At 41.9% G+C, this 20603-nt stretch overlaps 1 protein-coding gene across 3 annotated transcripts in view; it reads right to left on the bottom strand.

Moving 5' to 3' along the window:
• unc5da (unc-5 netrin receptor Da) overlaps positions 1 to 20603 on the bottom strand; it is a 132489-nt gene that overhangs the window by 39568 nt on the left and 72318 nt on the right. For 2 of the 3 annotated variants that reach the window (XM_049018874.1, XM_049018876.1), the window contains exons 3-7: positions 14648 to 14791; positions 13460 to 13563; positions 6702 to 6879; positions 2275 to 2442; positions 518 to 682 (exon numbers count right to left, since the gene is read on the bottom strand). In XM_049018874.1, the coding sequence (XP_048874831.1) occupies positions 518 to 682; positions 2275 to 2442; positions 6702 to 6879; positions 13460 to 13563; positions 14648 to 14791 (759 nt within the window). Of the gene's footprint in view, positions 1 to 517; positions 683 to 2274; positions 2443 to 6701; positions 6880 to 13459; positions 13564 to 14647; positions 14792 to 15106; positions 15226 to 20603 lie in introns of those variants that run through there. The other variant, XM_049018877.1, reaches the window with a different exon arrangement.

The raw sequence follows: 20603 nt of genomic DNA, 5'->3' as shown, positions 1-20603 counted from the left end.
TGTTACCGTATGACATTGTGGAGTGATACACCTGGAGATATTCTGTAATCTTTCCTATATTGTCCATCTGTCAGCAGGCTGTTTCCACCTTCTTCCAGTAAGAGAGATTAAACTATTAAATGAAATAATGCCTTGAAGGAACCATGAAAAATCACAGCATGACCAAACCGAGGACTGTTAAATTATTTTCATGTATTTATTGTGTAATATAATCTATCCAAAGCTTATACTCAGGGACACATTAGAGGCAGGGATATCTCAGGCCCAGCCCTTTTCAGGGTACTTTACAGGTGTTCCCCAGCTTACAGTCATACATATATTACCTGTTTATACATCTAGACAGTTTTCAGGGTTTTGTAACGAGCTAACAACAGTGCAGGTTTGTGGGGAACTTGAGCCCAAACTCTTTGATTATGTTACCTGGTAGTTAGCCCCCAACGGCCATTCAAGCATGTGATATAAGGACAGCAGCTGTGTCACTGAAAGATGCTGATGCTAACGGTGGAAGAGCACTCACTCTGCATGCAGAAGCCGCCTGTGCAGTTTTGTATGTGAAGGGCGATTCCCTCACAAAGCTTCCCACCGTGCTTGGGCGTGGGGGAGGTGCACTGTCTGCTGCGCTGCCTCTCGCACTCGGAGCTGCAGGCCACCCACTCGGACCATTCCTCCCAGCCACCATCAACTGCAACACACCAGAGGCAAGAGGACACCAGCTATTGCTGCCCACATTCTGAAATCCACACTGAGCTGTGGCCAAAGAGAATGGATTCATGTTTACATTTTTTTCTATTCAGATACATGAAGTACTGGCATCCCATCCAGGATATACCCCGGCCTAACCCTAACCCAAGCCCCATGCTAACACTAACCCTAACCCCAGCCTGGTGCAATGTGTTGGGTGGCATAGGCTCCAAGCCTCCAGTGACCTTGGACAGGATTAGCAGTTAGAAGATGGATGGATGGATGGATGGAACATGACACAGTTGCTAAGTACTGGTGTGTGTCATTCATCCAGTACATTATTAGGTTATCCCCTGTTCTTGAAATCATTCTTCTTCTTTTGCTTCTTCTTCTATTACCAAAGTAATAATGCATTTTTTTCTCATTTTACTTGTTGAACAATGTTATACTGAACAAGACCACTGAATTTGAACAGGGCCAAGATATTCAATGAATGTTTCAAGGAAGTGCTATTATAGTTTTGATCCATCTGGTCTACATGTTGACAATGTCTTTTAAAGTCCGTTTTCTCTTACTCTAAATGCAAATGACATGTTCACACAAATTCAGTCCTTTAAAACGAACCTCAGATGTAGCTTCATTGTTGCACGTGCTTTGATAGCTTCACAAATACAAACACTTCCCATGTTATTCACTTTTGTCCATAGTCTTACATTTTTTTCTGCATAAGATCATTTGAAAAATAAAGATTATAGGACCTTTGCAATAACATATGGATTTTTTTGAAGGTTACACACACTTCACATTCACACAACTGAAGGGAAAACAGTCATACAATGCACTTACACAGATGAAGCCCTGTAAGTCCAACACTAACGCACTAATCAACTGTTATCTGAAAGCTTCACAGATTTTAGATTTAATGATCAATCTGTGCAAAAAATCCACAAGCTGCTTTACACTAAACTCCTTGAAGTATCCAGCCAATATGAAGGAGATTAGATTAAAAACAAAATATTGCCATTAATAAATGCATTAATCAGTGCAGTTTATACTTGGAATGGAAACACATTTGTACACCAAACAAAATGCTTCAACCTTCCTGTAGTTTTCCTCAGCCTCAAACCATTTATTCTTTGTGTATCTGCATCGTTAGACACCCTGAAAACACAACAGTGAATTATTTGCACTTGAGTAATTATCACAGCATCTTGTTAATTATGCCTGAGATGTGACAGAGAGGTTTCAGTCGTTGTATTGTTTCTTGCCCTCTGTAACATGCCAGGAGTCTTGCTTTAACTCAGTGGACCACTGGAGCATTAATACACCTTCTTCCATTCCACCCAGTTTCCAGAAAGCGCATATCCATCTCCCCTAGACCAGTCAAACGTCAGTGATGTATAATTGTGTGCCCTGTGATGGGCGGGCATCCAGTCTAAAGTTCCTGGGATCAGCTCCAAACATACACACATAACATGAATGACAATACTTCCCATTTTAAAATGAAAAAATTGTGCTCAATGATGCCGTAGAATTCCATAGGCCATGTTCAGTACTTTTTATGATATTGTAATTTGCACGGAGCTCACTTACCTGGACAGACTGCATTGCAGGTACTCTTCTGCATAGACATGCCCTCACAGAAGGCCCCCCCATTGAGCGGGGCTGGGTTGGTGCAGGTTCGGGACCGCTTCTGGACACCCCTCCCACAGTGCACACTACAAGAAGACCATTCCGTCCACGACGACCAGCCCCCATTCACTGAACAGAGGAGCAAAGACTCATGGGTAGAATGAAGCAATTCCACCAGCAGATCAGATTAATGACATTTGCATGGTAGCTCATACGTTGTGATACATTTAATTTTAGTACCATGTAGCATTTTCTGAATACTGCAACAAAAGAAAAAATATATTTCCAATTTATACACTCTAACTTTGGTAGGCAAAGCAAAACATTATTCAAAACATAAACAACATTGGTACAGTATAGTATAGTATATTTTTTGGTGGGATTGTGGCTAAGTGGGAGGCATGATTGCTTAATAATGCCAGGATTGTTTGGATCCTACTCACGTGTGTGTGTGTGCATGTGCGTAAAGTGCCCATTCTGTCTGTGCTACATGGGCTTCCACTGAGTATTCTGGTTTCCTTCTATAGCTGAAAAATGTTGAATTGGTGCCTCTAAACTGCTCATAGTGATACAGAGTCATATTGTGATATAGGGACATATTGGGTTAATAAATACTGATAACAGTAACAACACTATCATAAGTTATGTTTTTAAAAACTTTTTAATGTGTTTATTGAGAAAATAATCTTAATCTTCTTCATATCACTTTTGCTGGTTAGGGCTGCATTGGCAGCAAGCTAAGCAGGTCAGAGCAGACCTCCCTCACTGGACAGCCTCACAGATGCTAGCTTGTTCTAAGGGATCCCCAGACATTCACAAGCCACCTGGGAGGTACAGTCCTTCCAGCATGTTCTGGATCTGCCTCGTGGTCTTCACCCAGTGGAACGTGCTTGAAACAGGTCCCTTGGGAGTCTACTAGGGGACATCCTTACTAGGGGACATCCCTATATGATGCTCAAACCACCACAGCTAGCTCCTCCAGATTTTGAACAGCAGCAACTGTATTTGAAGGTCCCACTGGATCTTATCATGGAGAGTAATCCTGCCAGAGAAATCCCATTTAGCTGTTTGTACTTGTGACCTTATTCCTTTGGTCATTACCCACAGCTCATAATAGGCAAAGGGACAGATATAAACTGCAAGCTTCATCTGATAATTTAACTACCACTGTACCACCACAGACCTGTTCAATGCCCTCAAAACTGCAGCCACTGAACCAATACACCCATCAGTCTCTTATCTTTACTTGTGAATGAGATTCTGAAGTACTTCAGCTCCTTACCTAAAGGAATTCACGCTTTTCTGAAACATCATCAGATCAGGAGCTACTAAACCACACAAATGCTTAATCGAGCAGTGGCTGCCAACCCATTGACATTCCCAGTTGATCATGACCCTTTCTACCCTGGGACCTCGACCATCCAGCATGACATACCGACCTGACTCAGCACCATGCCACCTTATTTTCCTTGTAAAAGTAGCTTGTACTGTAAAAAAGGTTGGAGACCCCTGGCCCAAAACGTGAAGTCATCTGCAAATGGCAGAGATGTCACCTGAAGCCCTCCATACCAGGGGTCCTTCCAGCCACAGGTACACCCTGATATTCTGGCCATGAAAACCACAAACAGAGCCGTGCCGGAGACCCGTTTCTTCAGAACATCCTTCACACAGCTTCTCCAAGTCCACTTTAATGGCACGTTCTCACAAACCCTCACAAAACTGGGCAAGAGATAAAGATTGTTCCATTGTCACAGCCTGGCGGGATTGTTCCTCCAGTACGCCAACATAGGCTGACTATAGCTAGAAGAGGCCCTCTGATCCACCACAGCCCCCACTTGCCAGACCTCCTTCACCTCCTATGGTGTTTAGCAGTTGGACATTGTTGGAGCTCCCCGCCTCTCTCCATGACCTCTCGAAACTCCTCCCAGGCATGAGCTTTCCCGACCCCAGCTGCCTTCTTTGCTGCTTTAGTGGCATGTCGGTACCTTTCAGCTGCTTTAGTGGCATGTCGGTACCTTTCAGCTGCTTTAGTGGCATGTCGGTACCTTTCAGCTGCTTTAGTGGCATGTCGGTACCTTTCAGCTGCTTTAGTGGCATGTCGGTACCTTTCAGCTGCTTTAGTGGCATGTCGGTACCTTTCAGCTGCTTTAGTGGCATGTCGGTACCTTTCAGCTGCTTTAGTGGCATGTCGGTACCTTTCAGCTGCTTTAGTGGCATGTCGGTACCTTTCAGCTGCTTTAGTGGCATGTCGGTACCTTTCAGCTGCTTTAGTGGCATGTCGGTACCTTTCAGCTGCTTTAGTGGCATGTCGGTACCTTTCAGCTGCTTTAGTGGCATGTCGGTACCTTTCAGCTGCTTTAGTGGCATGTCGGTACCTTTCAGCTGCTTTAGTGGCATGTCGGTACCTTTCAGCTGCTTTAGTGGCATGTCGGTACCTTTCAGCTGCTTTAGTGGCATGTCGGTACCTTTCAGCTGCTTTAGTGGCATGTCAGTACCTTTCAGCTGCTTTAGTGGCATGTCGGTACCTTTCAGCTGCTTTAGTGGCATGTCGGTACCTTTCAGCTGCTTTAGTGGCATGTCGGTACCTTTCAGCTGCTTTAGTGGCATGTCGGTACCTTTCAGCTGCTTTAGTGGCATGTCAGTACCTTTCAGCTGCTTTAGTGGCATGTCAGTACCTTTCAGCTGCTTTAGTGGCATGTCGGTACCTTTCAGCTGCTTTAGTGGCATGTCAGTACCTTTCAGCTGCTTTAGTGGCATGTCGGTACCTTTCAGCTGCTTTAGTGGCATGTCGGTACCTTTCAGCTGCTTTAGTGGCATGTCAGTACCTTTCAGCTGCTTTAGTGGCATGTCGGTACCTTTCAGCTGCTTTAGTGGCATGTCGGTACCTTTCAGCTGCTTTAGTGGCATGTCGGTACCTTTCAGCTGCTTTAGTGGCATGTCAGTACCTTTCAGCTGCTTTAGTGGCATGTCGGTACCTTTCAGCTGCTTTAGTGGCATGTCGGTACCTTTCAGCTGCTTTAGTGGCATGTCGGTACCTTTCAGCTGCTTTAGTGGCATGTCGGTACCTTTCAGCTGCTTTAGTGGCATGTCAGTACCTTTCAGCTGCTTTAGTGGCATGTCAGTACCTTTCAGCTGTCTCAGGAGACCCCCCCCTTACAAGCACAGCCTTAAAGGTTCCTTTTCAGCTTGACAGCTTCCTTCACCACAGGTGTCTACCAGTAGCTTCTAGGGTGACCAGCATGACAGGGACCAACAGCTTCCCATTCAGCATTAAACTCAGGAGGTTATTCTTCATAATCATTCCCCTCCAGGTTTCTCCAGTGTTCCCCACTCCTTGAAGACTGCCAGTAGGATCACACAGTCCCTGTGGACAGCTATACATTAAAATGGCTTGTGGTGAAGCTCAGGTAGTCACTACAAGAGCAAACGTATATAAGATATACATGATGGACAAATGAAAAGATCATAAATAAAAATATCTTGTCTTCTATCATATATTAAACAGATTTTGTTGACGTCTATGGAATAAGACTAGGAAGTAACATCAGTGAAGTGACTCGCTAAAAAATGGCATAATACCAGTTTGTATATCCTACACTGTCACATAGTGGTAGAGTGGTAGAAGCTGTTATTTAGCCTGGCTGTCTGTGATTGGTTGATCCTGTAATACCTGCCTGATGCCATTTTGAGGGCATTATTCAGGCATTGTGAACAATAGATGTCCTGTAAGGCCAGGAACTTGTTTGGCAGTGATGAGCGCTGCTGTTCTCACCACTCTTTGGAAAGTCATCCAGTCATGAGTGGACCAACCACAGCTTCATACAGTAATGCAGCCAGTCGGAATCCATGCTATGGCACATTTGTAGGAGTTAGTAAGGATGCTAAGGGCCAAACCAAAGAAGGCTGAGCGCATCCAAATGCTAATCGGCACATACACGCAACCAACAGAGAGGGTTTTCTTTTCTGCAACTCACAGTCACACTGAGGCAACCATCTTGTCTGCTAGAAAAAAAAACTCTGGAAGCGAGTCGTTTCGCCAGGAGAAACTCAAAAGTAGGAGAAATTCCAGCCATGACTGAGAGGTTTGGTTCCAGACTCCACACAATCTATGGAGGGTGATTATACCTAGTCAATATTTTTCCATCCCCATGAATTCAGACTGCTTCCTTGATAAAGCTGACTGTCCACATTCCCAAAGCTAATTCCCATTACCAAGGTCAAGACCATCTGGATCCTTCTAGCTGATCCTTGCCACCTAAATGGCAGTGACACTGACCCCAATCTTTCACCTTACAAGTGGTGAGCCCCCAGGATGGCTATAGACATGATGGCATGAACACATTCATGGTCAAATGTCATACTGTAACGTAAACTTCAGTGGGTCTTACCGAAAACCAGCACCGCTGCCGTGGCGCTCCGTCTCTTGGCCACGACATTGCTGGCCAGACAGCTGTAATTCCCCGAGTCTGACAGTCGGGCTTGAGTAATGATCAAACTGTTGGCCCGTGTGTCAATATTGTCGTCATTCAGTGAGGTCAACAGTTCCTCATTTTTCAGCCACTCCACCTGGTAGGAAAAATATAAAACGCAATCTTTATGCATGCAGTTACTATCAAACAACAACATCAGCAGCAGCTTCAGACCTTGTATGCTTTGTTGGCTCCCATTGCAGCAGGTAGGAAACAATCCCATCAATCAACTTGAATGTATTCATGACAGAACAGCTCTCACAAAGTCGCCACTAAGCAATAATGTCAGGAAAGGTTAGATTGCCAGGAGAGAAAACCAATAAGTATTACATAGTATTACAGATTTACTATAGAAAAAAATTTAACAAGACTGGAAAAATATGAAACAATTATATAAAGCATGAAACATATCTATTGTTATTCATTTAGGATTCATGTGCATAGTTTTGTTGCAAAAATAACCCAATTTCAGTATGTAAGTTTATCTGTGATGCCTGGGATCTCTGCACCCTCCCACCATGACCAAGTCCTGGAAAAAGCAGCTGGAAGATGTCGCTGGATGGATGTGCAACCACTTGATACTGCTTATCTATGCACATGCTACGCTATATGCTAATCAGCCCTGAAAGTTTTTCACATTTAAGTCTAGGCAGCTTTTATAGTATATATTTTATCCAGTTTCCTCCTCCCCTTTAAGTATTTTCACTCTTTTACTTGAATAGCATTTTCAGGCTGTTTTTTTTCACACCTATATGGGTAATTCAGCTGTTTGTCTTCTTTTACAACCACAGTCTGCTTTGTACAATATTTTATTTTCCAATACATTCATGTGTGGAATATTTTACATCTACCGCAATATTTATGCAAATATTTGTGCTATAAAATTGCATGATATAAACTGCTGCTACTGCCCTCCTACACTGCAGGTGCCTTATTCCTCTGCGGTAGATGTTCACAAAATATATGATAGCCGAGGCCACGCTGCTTAGCTACAGCTGGGTACTTTGCTGCAGAGCCATACTAATCATTTCTTGTGTTTTTAACTTAGTTCTTCGGTAATTACAGATTATAATCACTACCTACAAATTGTGTTTTTGCTTTTGTCTAGAGGCATGTAGGGATGAATAATTTATAGCGTTGTAATGAAAATACACCCCACCCCCTTCACAAAACAGAAAGGTCTGTTCACATCCATCCAAACCTCTTTGAGAACACAGCACTCACACGATTCTGTAGGCTTCTGGGGTCTGTATTAAGTCCCCTGAAAGAACAGCTGATGTTTTGAAATCAATGACTCCAGCATCATGAGATTATTGCTTAATTTCTGATAGCAGGGAATGCTTTCATCATTTAATTCCATTGGTTATACGGTTACTTCAGAGCCTTCAAAGTGGCTGTAGGCTTTTCTTCTTCCTTTCAGCACAGAATTAATCACAGTACTTCCTCAATAATTATTTTCCATTAGCTTTTTTGCTTTATTGTCAATAGCCACAAAAACTGAGTTTGACTGAGGCATAGCCTGTCACGCTTAACATCAGTTAACCTTTGGCAGAAAAACTGGATGTAAAACGATTCTTTGATTAGTCTATAAAATGGATTATATTTTAATTAAACTAGAAGTGATTCATTACATTATCAAGTCTCACGGTACCAGAGAAGTATTAAGTGTGTGTGTCAATTTAAATATTTGCATGTTACAAGTTAACATATTCATTAGCACGAGAACATTTTTCTGTAGATTTTTCTGTAAGATGTACAGATTACAGTGAGTTACAATCAGTTATATATAAATAATATGTTTTCAGAACAATATATAAATCCAAAAATACAAACTGTAAATGTGTACAAACAACCACACATGAATCGCTGAGTTACCTATAAACAACTGTCTGTTGTTTACATTATATATAATTTATTATTTAAAAAAATACCACTTTCAAAAATATCACTGTATTAGGGAGAGCTTTATTGCTTACGTCTGTTTATCTATATTCACAATGAACCTTTGGGACTCAGCTACAATCAGTTAACCACATAGCCAGCCTAGGAAAAGCAGCCTATTTTCTGCATTCCTGAAATAACAAAATGAAATAAAAGCTGAAATGAAGGATAAAGGCAGACAGGCAAAGTGTTTTTCATGCTCTGTATTTAAGAAAACAAAGACGGTGCTGGATCGCAGACCAAGGCAGATGGATCAAAAGGTCCTTACTGACACAGTGGCCACTGATCTTTTCCGGACAGATTTCCCATTCATCGTCCGGCACCTCTCTCCCAAACGGGAGCTGGCACTGCGCATGTCTGGCAAAGCTGCAGCTACTGCACGGAGGGCAGTCCCTGCATGTAGCAGAGCCTGCGCCCGGCGTGAGGTGTGGCAGCAGCGGAGGGACGGGACAGATGCCGATGCAGGTGGTCGGAACTGAGGATTACGGGTCACAGTTTGTGTCTGTGTGGGTGTGTGTGCTGGTGAGCGGAAATGAGGGAGAATCCATTTCCTCATATCAGAGATGGCTAGTGTACAAAATTGCTTGTATTCACATGCAACCTTTACAACAGCTGAATTAAGCATAATGGATACACTTTCAGTGTATATAATAATAATAATAATAATAATAATAATAATAATAATAATAATAATAATAATAATAAAGAAAAATGACCATGTTGCTGATATTGTAAGAAACATTTTGGGAACTGCTGGCATCTCAGCCAAGGTGCCCCCTGCTTAGTCTCCTGTGCTTCCTGGAATCAGCTGTAAGCTGACCCTGACCCTGACCCAGATCTGTGGTTAAGGCTGATGGATGACTATTGGAATCGCTGTTTCCTGCACATCCCCCCCAATGTGCAGTATATATGCTAAAATATGATGGCTACTCGTGGTGCACAGCAAGTCCCAAGGGATCGAATCAAAATCAGCTAGAGGTCTCAACATTTTTGGCTTTTTGTCCATTTTGTCTTTCTAGTGCTATTGAAGGACAGCAGCCAGTGTAATCAGCCCAACGTGTCTCTTAATCCTGGTCTTCCTTCCACACAATTACAACTTCTGAAGGAGATGTGATTAACAACATTTTAAAGGACAGACCAAATTAGGCCAATAAGTGTGTGCTGGAGGATGGAAGAAATTAATTTGCCTAATTGTCACATTTTTAAATTAAAAACCCAGCAGGAGAAGATGCTAGGCTTTTCATCATGGAAAGTTCAATTTACTCAGGTCATTAGCTTTAACTTGCCTTGCTGATAGGGGGCTTTGCAGAGCTCTCCATTCTAGGCCATGTTCTGGGACTCTACGGCATGTGTGATCACCCAAGGAGGCGTGATGCTCGCTGCAGCCTGCGCACAATCAACCGTGCTGGAAACTAACAACTAATGTTGATTCAGCTGCATGGCACAGTTCAGCCTGTCATGTACTCATTGATCTTGACTTGAGTTGTAGGAGAAGACACAAAATTCCAGTCACTTTTGGACAGTACAATGCTTCTGATCTAAGAATGAGACACTGAAAAACTAAAGAAGAAAAGAAAAAACAGGTCTTGTTGGCCTTAATATTAATTTAACCCCCAATTTCTTGCAGATGAGAAAGATTAGGTTATTGTTCACTTTAAATACTGCGTTGCATTACAATGATGGAGAATGAAAATACAATGAAAATGATGGAGAATGAAAATACAATGAAAATGATGGAGAATGAAAATACAATGAAAATGATGGAGAATGAAAATAAACAGATGATCCAAACGCAAATGAAGGGGTATTTTCATACTGTTCAATACTCTGTACAAGAACTGAAAGGCATGATGCAGAATTAATCTTTTTTTGCGAAATAGTGAGATGGTTGAAACAAAGACCTCTGAAGGTGTCCTGTGGTATCTGGCAGTCAAATATGTAAAATGTTTTGTGATAATAATATTTAGTAGTAATATAGTAGCACTGGGTGCCGATTGGCTGTTTGCTGGTGTCATAAAGCAGCAGAAAAGGAAACAATAACACGCTGCATGTGTAACAGGTTGTTATTTTACTTTTAATTTATAATTATACAAGATTCTGTTTTCCTTTTTCTGTTTAACCTGATGGGTACAATATCCCTTAAACTTCCCATGATGCTCTTGTCCTGTATCCCCCTCCCTCTGTCTTTTCCCCTTTATAAGGGTCCTGACCTCATTTCGTCTTCCCTTTGGTGTATTGCACACGCGGGAAGAGGTGAGGATCTAGTGGCAGGGTCCCCTGAGTTAATAAATCAATTGTATAATTATGCCCCATATATTATATATTACATTTGATTTATTATTCATCATAAGTAGCGGATAGAAAACATGTCTATACATAAGTATGTACATTGTTTTACTTTGTGCAGAGAGAGCGAGAGGGCCAGAGCAGACGAAGTTTACCCCTTTCCTTATTGTTTCCCATTAGGTTCAATAAAAAAATTCGGGAACGACGACGGCGTGTGTAATATCCCTTCCTCCTGCACCCCACACACACCTGATAACAGCCTTAAACACAACGCAGAGTACAGGCAGGGACTGACTGGTTACACATGCTATAATAAAAGAGCCACCAAAGGCACAAAGCATAACAAGGACAGTTGTTGTGGTTGCCTGTATGTTCTGTGGGAAACCCAATGTGCCTTGGTAAATCTCTGGAGGTATCCTTATCAGTACTCTCCTCAAAAGCCCTGCCTTCCACTTTCATCCAGAGAGGCGGAACACAGAGCCCGAAGAGGCCTGGCATGTGATTTTCCTTAGGCTGGGTTATTTTTTCAACTGGAAAATTGCTGAATATACAGAAAAGTAAGTAACTTATCCTCATAGGTAACCCATGGCAATAAGAAATTCTCACATTCTTTGCCAAATGCCTATGAATACACTTCAAACTGTGAGAACATCCCATTGTACAGCACTATTTCTTCTGCATTATTTTGTAGATATGACATGTCCTTAACATTTAAATAATTATGAATGCGAAACCGAAAGCTGAATTTAAGCATGACTTGTAAGATAAATTCCGTCAGAATGACTAATTAACCCAGGTGTGATTCAGAGATCAATCTGTTAAGGGGATGGAATGTATAGCCGAGCATTTTTGGAGAAAGCACTGATGATTTATTGACCTCTGTCAGAGATCAGGGATTTATCTCACCTCCCCATCCCACACCCCCCCCTCCACACCCCTAAGCTGCTTCTCTGCTTGCTAAATTTACTGTTAACGTAAAGCTACAGGTTTACACCCACATCCATCAGCTGAAAATTACTTCTGCTGTGTCCTTGTTTCAATCAGCGTTACTGCATGTTGACATATGACAGTAGCCAAAACACAGAAGAGGGTCCATAACATACGTATTTGTAGGGACTTTGGATCTGGGAACAAAAAAATTATTTAACCACTGTAGGGAAAAATTACAAATAAAAAAACATACATCAAATAAATCTTACTGGATAACAACAGCCTTTTGTCCTTCCTGACAGCTGGCTCTGAAGCGTTACATCCAGAAGCAAAATGGGGTAATTTGACACCAGAAAATGATCGTGCACTCAAACACTATGAATATTGACAAAGTATAAAAAAGTCATAGAAGTATCATATAGGTCAATGAAAGAACGAAGTCATAAATCCCATGACTGGATCTTGCCCTGCTGTTCACTGTGACCCCTTTGACTCTCTAAAGCCCTCCAATCCAATGGTTCTTTAAAAGAAAGAAAAGAAAATATATATTGTGCTCCTGACAGCGCTGCAGAGTATTTTAAAAAGATTTCTTTCCTGCCGCTGTGATGGTTGCTCATTGCCATGTGACAGCTCTAGTTGCAATGACCTCATTTGTCTGATAAACTGCACAGCAGTCGACAGACTTTCTGCGCTGCAACATCCAGGAAGATCAATTTGTCATTGGAAACAAAGAAATCCAATTCAATGCAGGTCTGTCACCATATCCCTCAGATGCACAAAAATAGCATATGAGCATCTCAGTACCGGTGCATGGAAGGAGGTTATCTGATATGACGTTTCCCTAAATATCTGAAAAAAGGATATTGCTTTAATATTATTTTTCAATAGAAAGTCTACCAAAAGAGGATGCAAACGTTCAAGCGATGGGGAAAAGATATGATATGAATGAATGATCTCAGTGCAACTGCAAACTTCTACATAGTTGTATGCTGGTTTGACAGGTTTTACAGATAATTTATTGACAAGGGTTGATTCCATTTTGTATTTGGAATTTTTTCAGCGTTCTCTGAGTTGACGGGACAGATCGGCTCTGCATTTCTTTCATGTAAATGCAGTAGTGAATAAGCCTGCCATTTTTATTTTATGAGGATCAAAAGCAAAATTCATTGATTTAAAAATCTTTAATGCAAATTTTTCTGGATTCCCTTGACAATCCCAGAAAAATCATCATCACCTGATGAGCTGATCATTTATTTTCTCTATTTGCACTTTCCTTTTCTGTCTCATTCATTCATTATGCAGGTGTATCTGTATGTATATCACGCTGTACGCACGTGTGTGCGCCCCCCCTCAAAGGAAAGCAAAATGGGGTATGCTGAAAGAAGCATTTCAATATATCTATACTTGTGCAAATGACAACTAAAGCCTCATTTTCAGTTCAGGTTTTAATTAGATGCACCTTGGAATAGCTGGTATGAAACCTACATCTCCTACACGGGGTTCCACAGAGACTCTGTTACCTCTGCAGCCGGGACACCATCTGGAGGACGACAGTGCAGAACAATCATGCCCTCGATTGGTACCTCCTTCCCCTGGGGGTCCTGCTCAAAGTTCTTCCGCAAATCTGTTCATAACAATAAGAATAACGATGAGCAGCTATCATTGCAAACAGGTCCAGTCTGCTGCTCTGCCCCTTCATAGCACCAACTGTCATACAACAAAATGTCTTATCAAGCTCTGTAGAGATCATGGACTGATTTCAGATGCATGTTGAAATTGTGTGACAAGACATATGAACTTCAATTATGGGATAATTACTAGTCACATACCTTTTTAGTGTAAGTTCATTTAAACCACATGTGCCTGGTCTATGTGAGGAAAGGCACAGAATCCTGCATAAAGTACAAAACCCCCTACTTCACCAATGCTCACTTTACACCACTTCGACTAATAATAAACAACTGTGCTCCTGGTTAATGTATTTACTAGACGATATTTTTCATTATTTAGGCTACACGAAAGAGCCTAGGAATATACAGTATTAGGCCATAACATTGAGGTTTATGTAAGTATACTATGATGTTCTCATAATGTCAGAATTGCTTAACAACACATTTCTCAGACTGTATCGCTGTCATTAAAGGGACACTTGACTGGATTGATTCTGGTAAATGAAGCTATACTGTACATATATTATTTCTACTTTATATAACCTGTGTATTTATCATATAATTCCTGCTTTTGCTATATGTTAGTGTTATCCATCCATCCATCCATCCATCTACCCATTTTCTGAAACTGCTTGTCCTGTGTAGAGTCGTGGGGGTCTGGACCCTATCCCTGAGGCTACAGGCGCAAGGCAGAAAACAATCCAGGATGGGGCACCGACCCATCGCAGGGCACACTCACTCACCATTCACTCCCAATGTTAGTGCTATTTTAGGTTCTATGTATTGTGTGGTATGATTTGGTAGGTTATTCTTTGGGTCTGGAAACATTAAAAAAAATTTCCCATATAAATAAATGGTAATTGCTTCTTGGCTTTATGCCATTTCAGCTTACGAAAGGTTTCACAGGACTGCAGTATTTTCGGACAGCGGAGGAAACGCGTACACATGGCATGATTTACTTCAGGTAATAGTAATATAGGTGCAAATACCCTCTGAACAGCAGGGATGCTCAGAGATGTTTGCAATATGCTGACTTACACGCTAAGCGCACGGTAGCCTTCCGCGTCTTTGAGGTGCCCAGATGGTTCCAAGCCACACACAGACACCAGTAGTCCTCAGGACCATGGAAATCCTCCACCTGCTGACGGGAAACGTTGATCATCACCTCACGGATCTTCAAGCCTAGGAAGCAAAGAGACAGGAATTGAGACAATTGCTTCAATATAACAAATTTTTCAAGATCAAAGTAAAGCGACAGGTGGCATTTTATGCTTTTCAATGGGACCCAGCAAACACCAACTTAGGGTTTACGCTTCTGTTTATTTTTCTGTGCACCCAGATCCTGCCAGATTATCAGGAATCACCAAATGTTTGATATATTTAGGATAATGCCTTTTATTTAGTCCCTGGCAGACATCCGTATAATCAGTGAGCTACCTTACTATCAGAAATAATATCCTCAATAAGTAAATGAAAGAAGAGACCTATTACATTTACATTTGGTGCATGAGGGATAAGACAGAACTGGGCTTCACTGGAAATAAGCCGATGAATATCAGGGTCACACCACACACACTGATGGAAGAGAAAATGATACTCTGCTCCTGCAAGACCGGCTATTCCTCTTTCAGAGCCGACGTGAGGCTGCCAGGTACCTTGTAGTTGGTCCACTGAACAAAAAGGCAGGTACTCCCCACATTTTTCCTGTTTCCATCCAAAACAAGCCCTTCAGGATACCTTCAGCCAATGCCTCCTTAGTAGGGGAAGGTGACTCATATTCCGCATTGTCAAATGGCAGCAAAGCACCCTGTGAGGACGGACGTTAGTGCCCCTCTGCTGCACTGATATCAGCAATAGCACGATCTGAAATCTCAGGCAAAGGCACAAGTCTGTCCCACTTAAATCTCGTCACAGTAACGCGCAAGTAGCTGGTAGACTGTTAAGCACAGTATCTAAAAGTCTTTTCAGGTCCTCTGCCTCTCACCAGCACTGCCTGGATTATCTCATAACCATTTGATATATAACATGGTTTGTTTAGTCTGAGTCTTTTTCCTCTTCTGTGACCCTGTTCCACTTTTTCCTCATTCTCTTTTTCCACTGCAACACACAAGAGCCTCTGCGCTCATCTCTAAAATGATACGTTTTCTGTGCAAATGGCTATGGACCAAAGACAAAATCCCAATAATATTCTGTCATTATCATTTAGCATCATAAGTTCTTTACCTTGCCAATTCATTACTGGGTTGCGGTGCACATTGCAAAATAGTCAGCCTGCCAGTCCATCCAGGGCACACTCACACATCTGGCGAATTGCTGAGGCACCCAAACCGCATGGTACTGGACTGCATGCAAAAAGCAGATAGAGTCTGGGAGCAGGGACTGAACCTGCAGTACTGGAGGTGCAGTGGATGGTCACAGGGCTTCCCATATATATAGCTTACAGTGGGTGATAAATACCTGCCCAAGAAAAGAAATTTTATATTCAATCAAGCTAGACCTTTACTGTTTTTAAGAGGGGGTGGTTATGTATCAGTTACCTAGTGGCAAATTCCCAAATAAACAATCTATACTCCTTCATTGTCAGTGAATACTATCTGTCGGGAGCCTAATGAATGGAATGTCTGCAGTGAGTAAGCAGATTTCCCTCTCTTTTCCTTCCTAAATACACCAGCGTCTGCCTTTTTACTACCTCATTACATATTTAAATAATATAACTAAAAAATCAAGCCAGATGTACCACTTAAAATGTCAAAACGCTAAATGACTCTGGAATGCAAAGAAGTTATACTGAATGTAATCCAAAGGAATTCTGTTCATCATGTCTTTGTATGACTAACACGTTCACCTAAAATGACTAATGAGGTCCAGCCTGTTTGATTATCCCAATATTTAGATAATTATGATTGAAACATTCAGAAACTGAGCGACAATGCTGAATCATCACCATCATTAATGTCGAATATAGAATCCCAGAAGGCCTTGTAATTTGACCGATATTGTTCTTGCTTTATACACTGCAAGTTGAGATGATCAAACCAAAGCATAAAATTAACTCGCTTCATATTGTAATTCCTTCCCTGCTGATGCCACCGAAATATATCTGTCAGACCTTATGGTACCGGTTCTGCTGTATCCTGTTTCACTGGAGCAAAACACTTCCAAAAAAACAGCTGAATTTCTATTATCTGGAGGTACCAAATCTGACACAAATGCTTTGTTGACAATTTCTAACTCTGAGGGCTTAAACTTTTGATTTTGTGAATCAGCTGGAAGCTCAGGTGTCATTTTTGGGGCAGACCTGTCTTTCAGTATCCGTGTTCATTCCATATACAGGGTATGCTGCCGACAGCCATTTATCTCAAGCAATTTGGATAACTGAAATGGCCTTATTATCAAGAAGCAAAGATAGTATTCTTAGTGCCTTACAGCAAAGAGTAGTTAGAATCAAAAAACACGACAACATTATACCTAATCTTACATCACTTCATTGGCTTCCTACTCAGTTAAAAATGGAACTGAATATTTCTGACTTCACTTATAAGACTTACAAGTCAGGCACCTGCGGTGATTAACATGTTGAGTTCTCAGATTAATACGTATGGTGTAATGGCAGATTTTCAGGGCGATGTTAGGCGGGTGTGAGGGAGCTGCTGTCAGCTTGCAGGAGACCTTCTGGGAGAAGTGGGATGCCTGTCATTATGCCTGTGACCAGAGTTTCCCAGTTCAAATCCCATGGGTGACAGAAACAGAACTGTCACATCACCACTGAGTCTACTGTACAGACACTGGATGAATGGCTGACCCTGCACTCTGTCCCACAGCTCCATCCTCTCTTACGGAGATACTGGATGAATGGCTGAACCTGCACTCTGTCCCACAGCTCCATCTTCTGCTACGGAGACACTGGATGAATGGCTGACCCTGCACTCTGTCCCACAGCTCCATCCTCTCTTACGGAGATACTGGATGAATGGCTGACCCTGCACACTGTCCAACAGCTCCATCCTCCGCTACAGAGACACTGGATGAATGGCTGACCCTGCACTCTGTCCCACAGCTCCATCCTCTGCTACGGAGACACTGGATGAATGGCTGACCCTGCACTCTGTCCCACAGCTCCATCCTCTGCTACGGAGATACTGGATGAATGGCTGACCCTGCACTCTGTCCCACAGCTCCATCCTCTGCTATGGAGACACTGGATGAATGGCTGACCCTGCACTCTGTCCCACAGCTCCATCCTCTGCTATGGAGACACTGGATGAATGGCTGATCGTGCACACTGTCCCACAGCTCCATCCAGAAGCACTAAATCAATTACTGCAACAATACCAAAGAAAATTTTAATTTCAATATATGAATAAAATGATCGACAACACTCATTTCACATATAAACAATGTCTCTGTTCTTCAAAAAAGAAACATCTGTTTCAGGCATCTATTATAAAAGACAGGCACAGCCGGAGATAGATGGTAGTTCATTGCTGGCTAGCTGTGATTCTCTTATGCTCATTGAGAAATGTCATATAGCAGAACCACTTTAATCACATTTTTTTCATTACACACCTTTTTCTACTACAGGGCAGAGGCTGGACTTCTCTAGTACACTGTACATAACCTTTCGGACATACTAATGTTCCAAAAGAGTGTCTTTCATTTAATGCAACACCCAGGCTATGCTGCTCTGTATGCAGGCAGAGGTATCAAGTAGTTCACAGTTTGCTTGCTCCCTCCCTGATACAGTTTATGTCAGGGCACATGGAGTGAAGATGGAGTCCACAGTCAGTCGGACATCTCTGCTGACTCTATATGAACCAATCCATAATAACATAGCAAGAGCCGCTAATCAGATCTGAGACATGTGAACTGTACAGTGTGTAGATGATAAAGGGAGCTTCTGTGTCAATGGGCTTCGAAGATCCAGAGGTGAAACAAATCAGGTTGGTAAAATAAAGAGTCTAATCTACTGTGGAGCTCCCTGGTTTTCATAACACAGGATACGGGGGTGGGGCTTATATCTTAAAGATCTAATAATGGGTGTCTAATGTTTCTTTAATAGCCCATAACTACTGCATGGTTGACATCCAGTTATATTATAAATCCCACAACTTTGATGTTTGCTTGGAACTGAGGAAAAATAAGTATAAATTTAATAAGGCAACATATACCCAAAGTTCCTCAGTGTGACATGCCTGACAAGACTGTGTCTTATTGGATTGTCAGCGACTTTAGATCTTGTCACCTCAGGGCATTAAGACGAAGCCTACAGAGTTGTAGGCTTTAAGCTGTCAGTTTGTTAAATAATTGGTCTGTTTTTCTGCATGGTTTCTAACCCTAACCCTAACCCTTACGAACCATAGTAGCAGTGAAGTGCAGTAGAGAGAGATGTGGTTATTCTGAAGAAAGACAAAGCTAGCTGGCCAGCGCATGTCTTCACATCACCTGTGCCCGATTCCCAGTAGTTACTTGAGCTGTGTTTTCTCACACTCAGGCAACGTGCCCAGGCCTTGATGTTGATCCTCTACGGTCCTTCCCACCACTCAGTGCCCCCATTGTATTTCTGGGTGTTGCTCTGGCCTTGATGATGCCAAATGGTGACAATAAAACATCATCATTTCCCAAAATATTGTCCTTATTCCTGCCATCCGCACCCATGATCCTTGTAACTCCTTGTACCACCTATGTGCATCTCCTGAGGTCCCTGTTTGTCCCACATTATGATTTTGTTTTCTCTACCAGTAGTACCATATTGAAGGTATCTACTGGAAAACGCCTGAGACAGTCTTTCACTAATTAATACATTCGCAATATTTTAGGCGGGGCTGCAAACACGACGTTATAAAAAAAAAAAAAACCTTTTAAATTCAAGGGGAGTGTATGTTCTGCTGTGGCTTAATAATGATCCCTATCCATACTTAGTCAGCCGTTCCTTTAGTGGAATCCTAATGGTGTTCATAGTGAAACAAGGAACCAACTAAAATACATAAATATAATAAATGGATACAACAGATGTTGCAAATGTTTTTTTTTGTCTATAATTGTCCTAAAGCTTTTTCACACTGCCTGCTCCATGTAAACCATAACCGTCTTAGTTTTCAAGTAAATTATGAACATTCCTGTAAGTGGTTCACATTTCATTTCTGTGAAAAATCCAACTTCTTTAAAAGAGTTCTCAAAAAGCACGCAAACAACAATGTATCGGCAAAACGAGCTAAACCCTTTTCTTTAATTCACCCTCCACCTAAAGCAAAAAAATAAAAAAACACAACTTATTGCCCTTTCAAATTTTAATTTACGCATCAAATGTACCTGTGTGCTGTAATGCACTGAGAACCTATTTAAATGGGCCCCTGAATACAAGGAAAACCTGCTGCTTAGGACTTTTTAATGAGTCTTCAGACAAGCCTGTGCATGACAAAATATTTTTAAGTCAGACAGAAACATTTGACAGTTCATTTTAGTGTAGCTTGTTGAGAAAGATATCAAGTCAATGTTATTTTAAAATAATATTCCCTAAAGTGGGTAAGCTTTGCGGCGTGCATCCTACTTAAAGCAAAACATGTCAGAGAGCTCGAGGTAGCGGAAGTCTGAGCGACTGCAAGGCAGCTTTGTTGTTGAAGTGTACTCAGTTGGGAGGGGGGGGAGTAAGAGTGTGAAAAGGAAAATTAATACAGTCACTGTTAGCAAATGGCTCTGCAAAGCCCTTGTAATATAGGTGATGCTTTCCTTGAGCAGAAAAGCACCAGTCACTTCATTTGCCATGTATATAAAAAGTGTAGCGCTCTCCCAACATCAATCCACAACACCATGCAACTTACAAAGAACAAAAACACTTACCATGGCTTAGCATGAATGAATGTAACTAATGCTTGTGTGTCCCAATTACACCCCCAGAAAGAGCAGAGTAAGCTTGTCTGAGGCTTGCAGTCAGCAGAAGGGCAGCAGCTTCACTCAGTGTCCCGGTTTTGGCCAGCAGTGTAGTGGCGGTGGGACA

Source organism: Brienomyrus brachyistius, chromosome 7, assembly GCF_023856365.1.
Source record: "Brienomyrus brachyistius isolate T26 chromosome 7, BBRACH_0.4, whole genome shotgun sequence".
In the NCBI taxonomy this organism is placed as follows: Eukaryota; Metazoa; Chordata; class Actinopteri; order Osteoglossiformes; family Mormyridae; genus Brienomyrus; species Brienomyrus brachyistius.
This window is presented reverse-complemented; position numbering and strand designations above follow the sequence as displayed.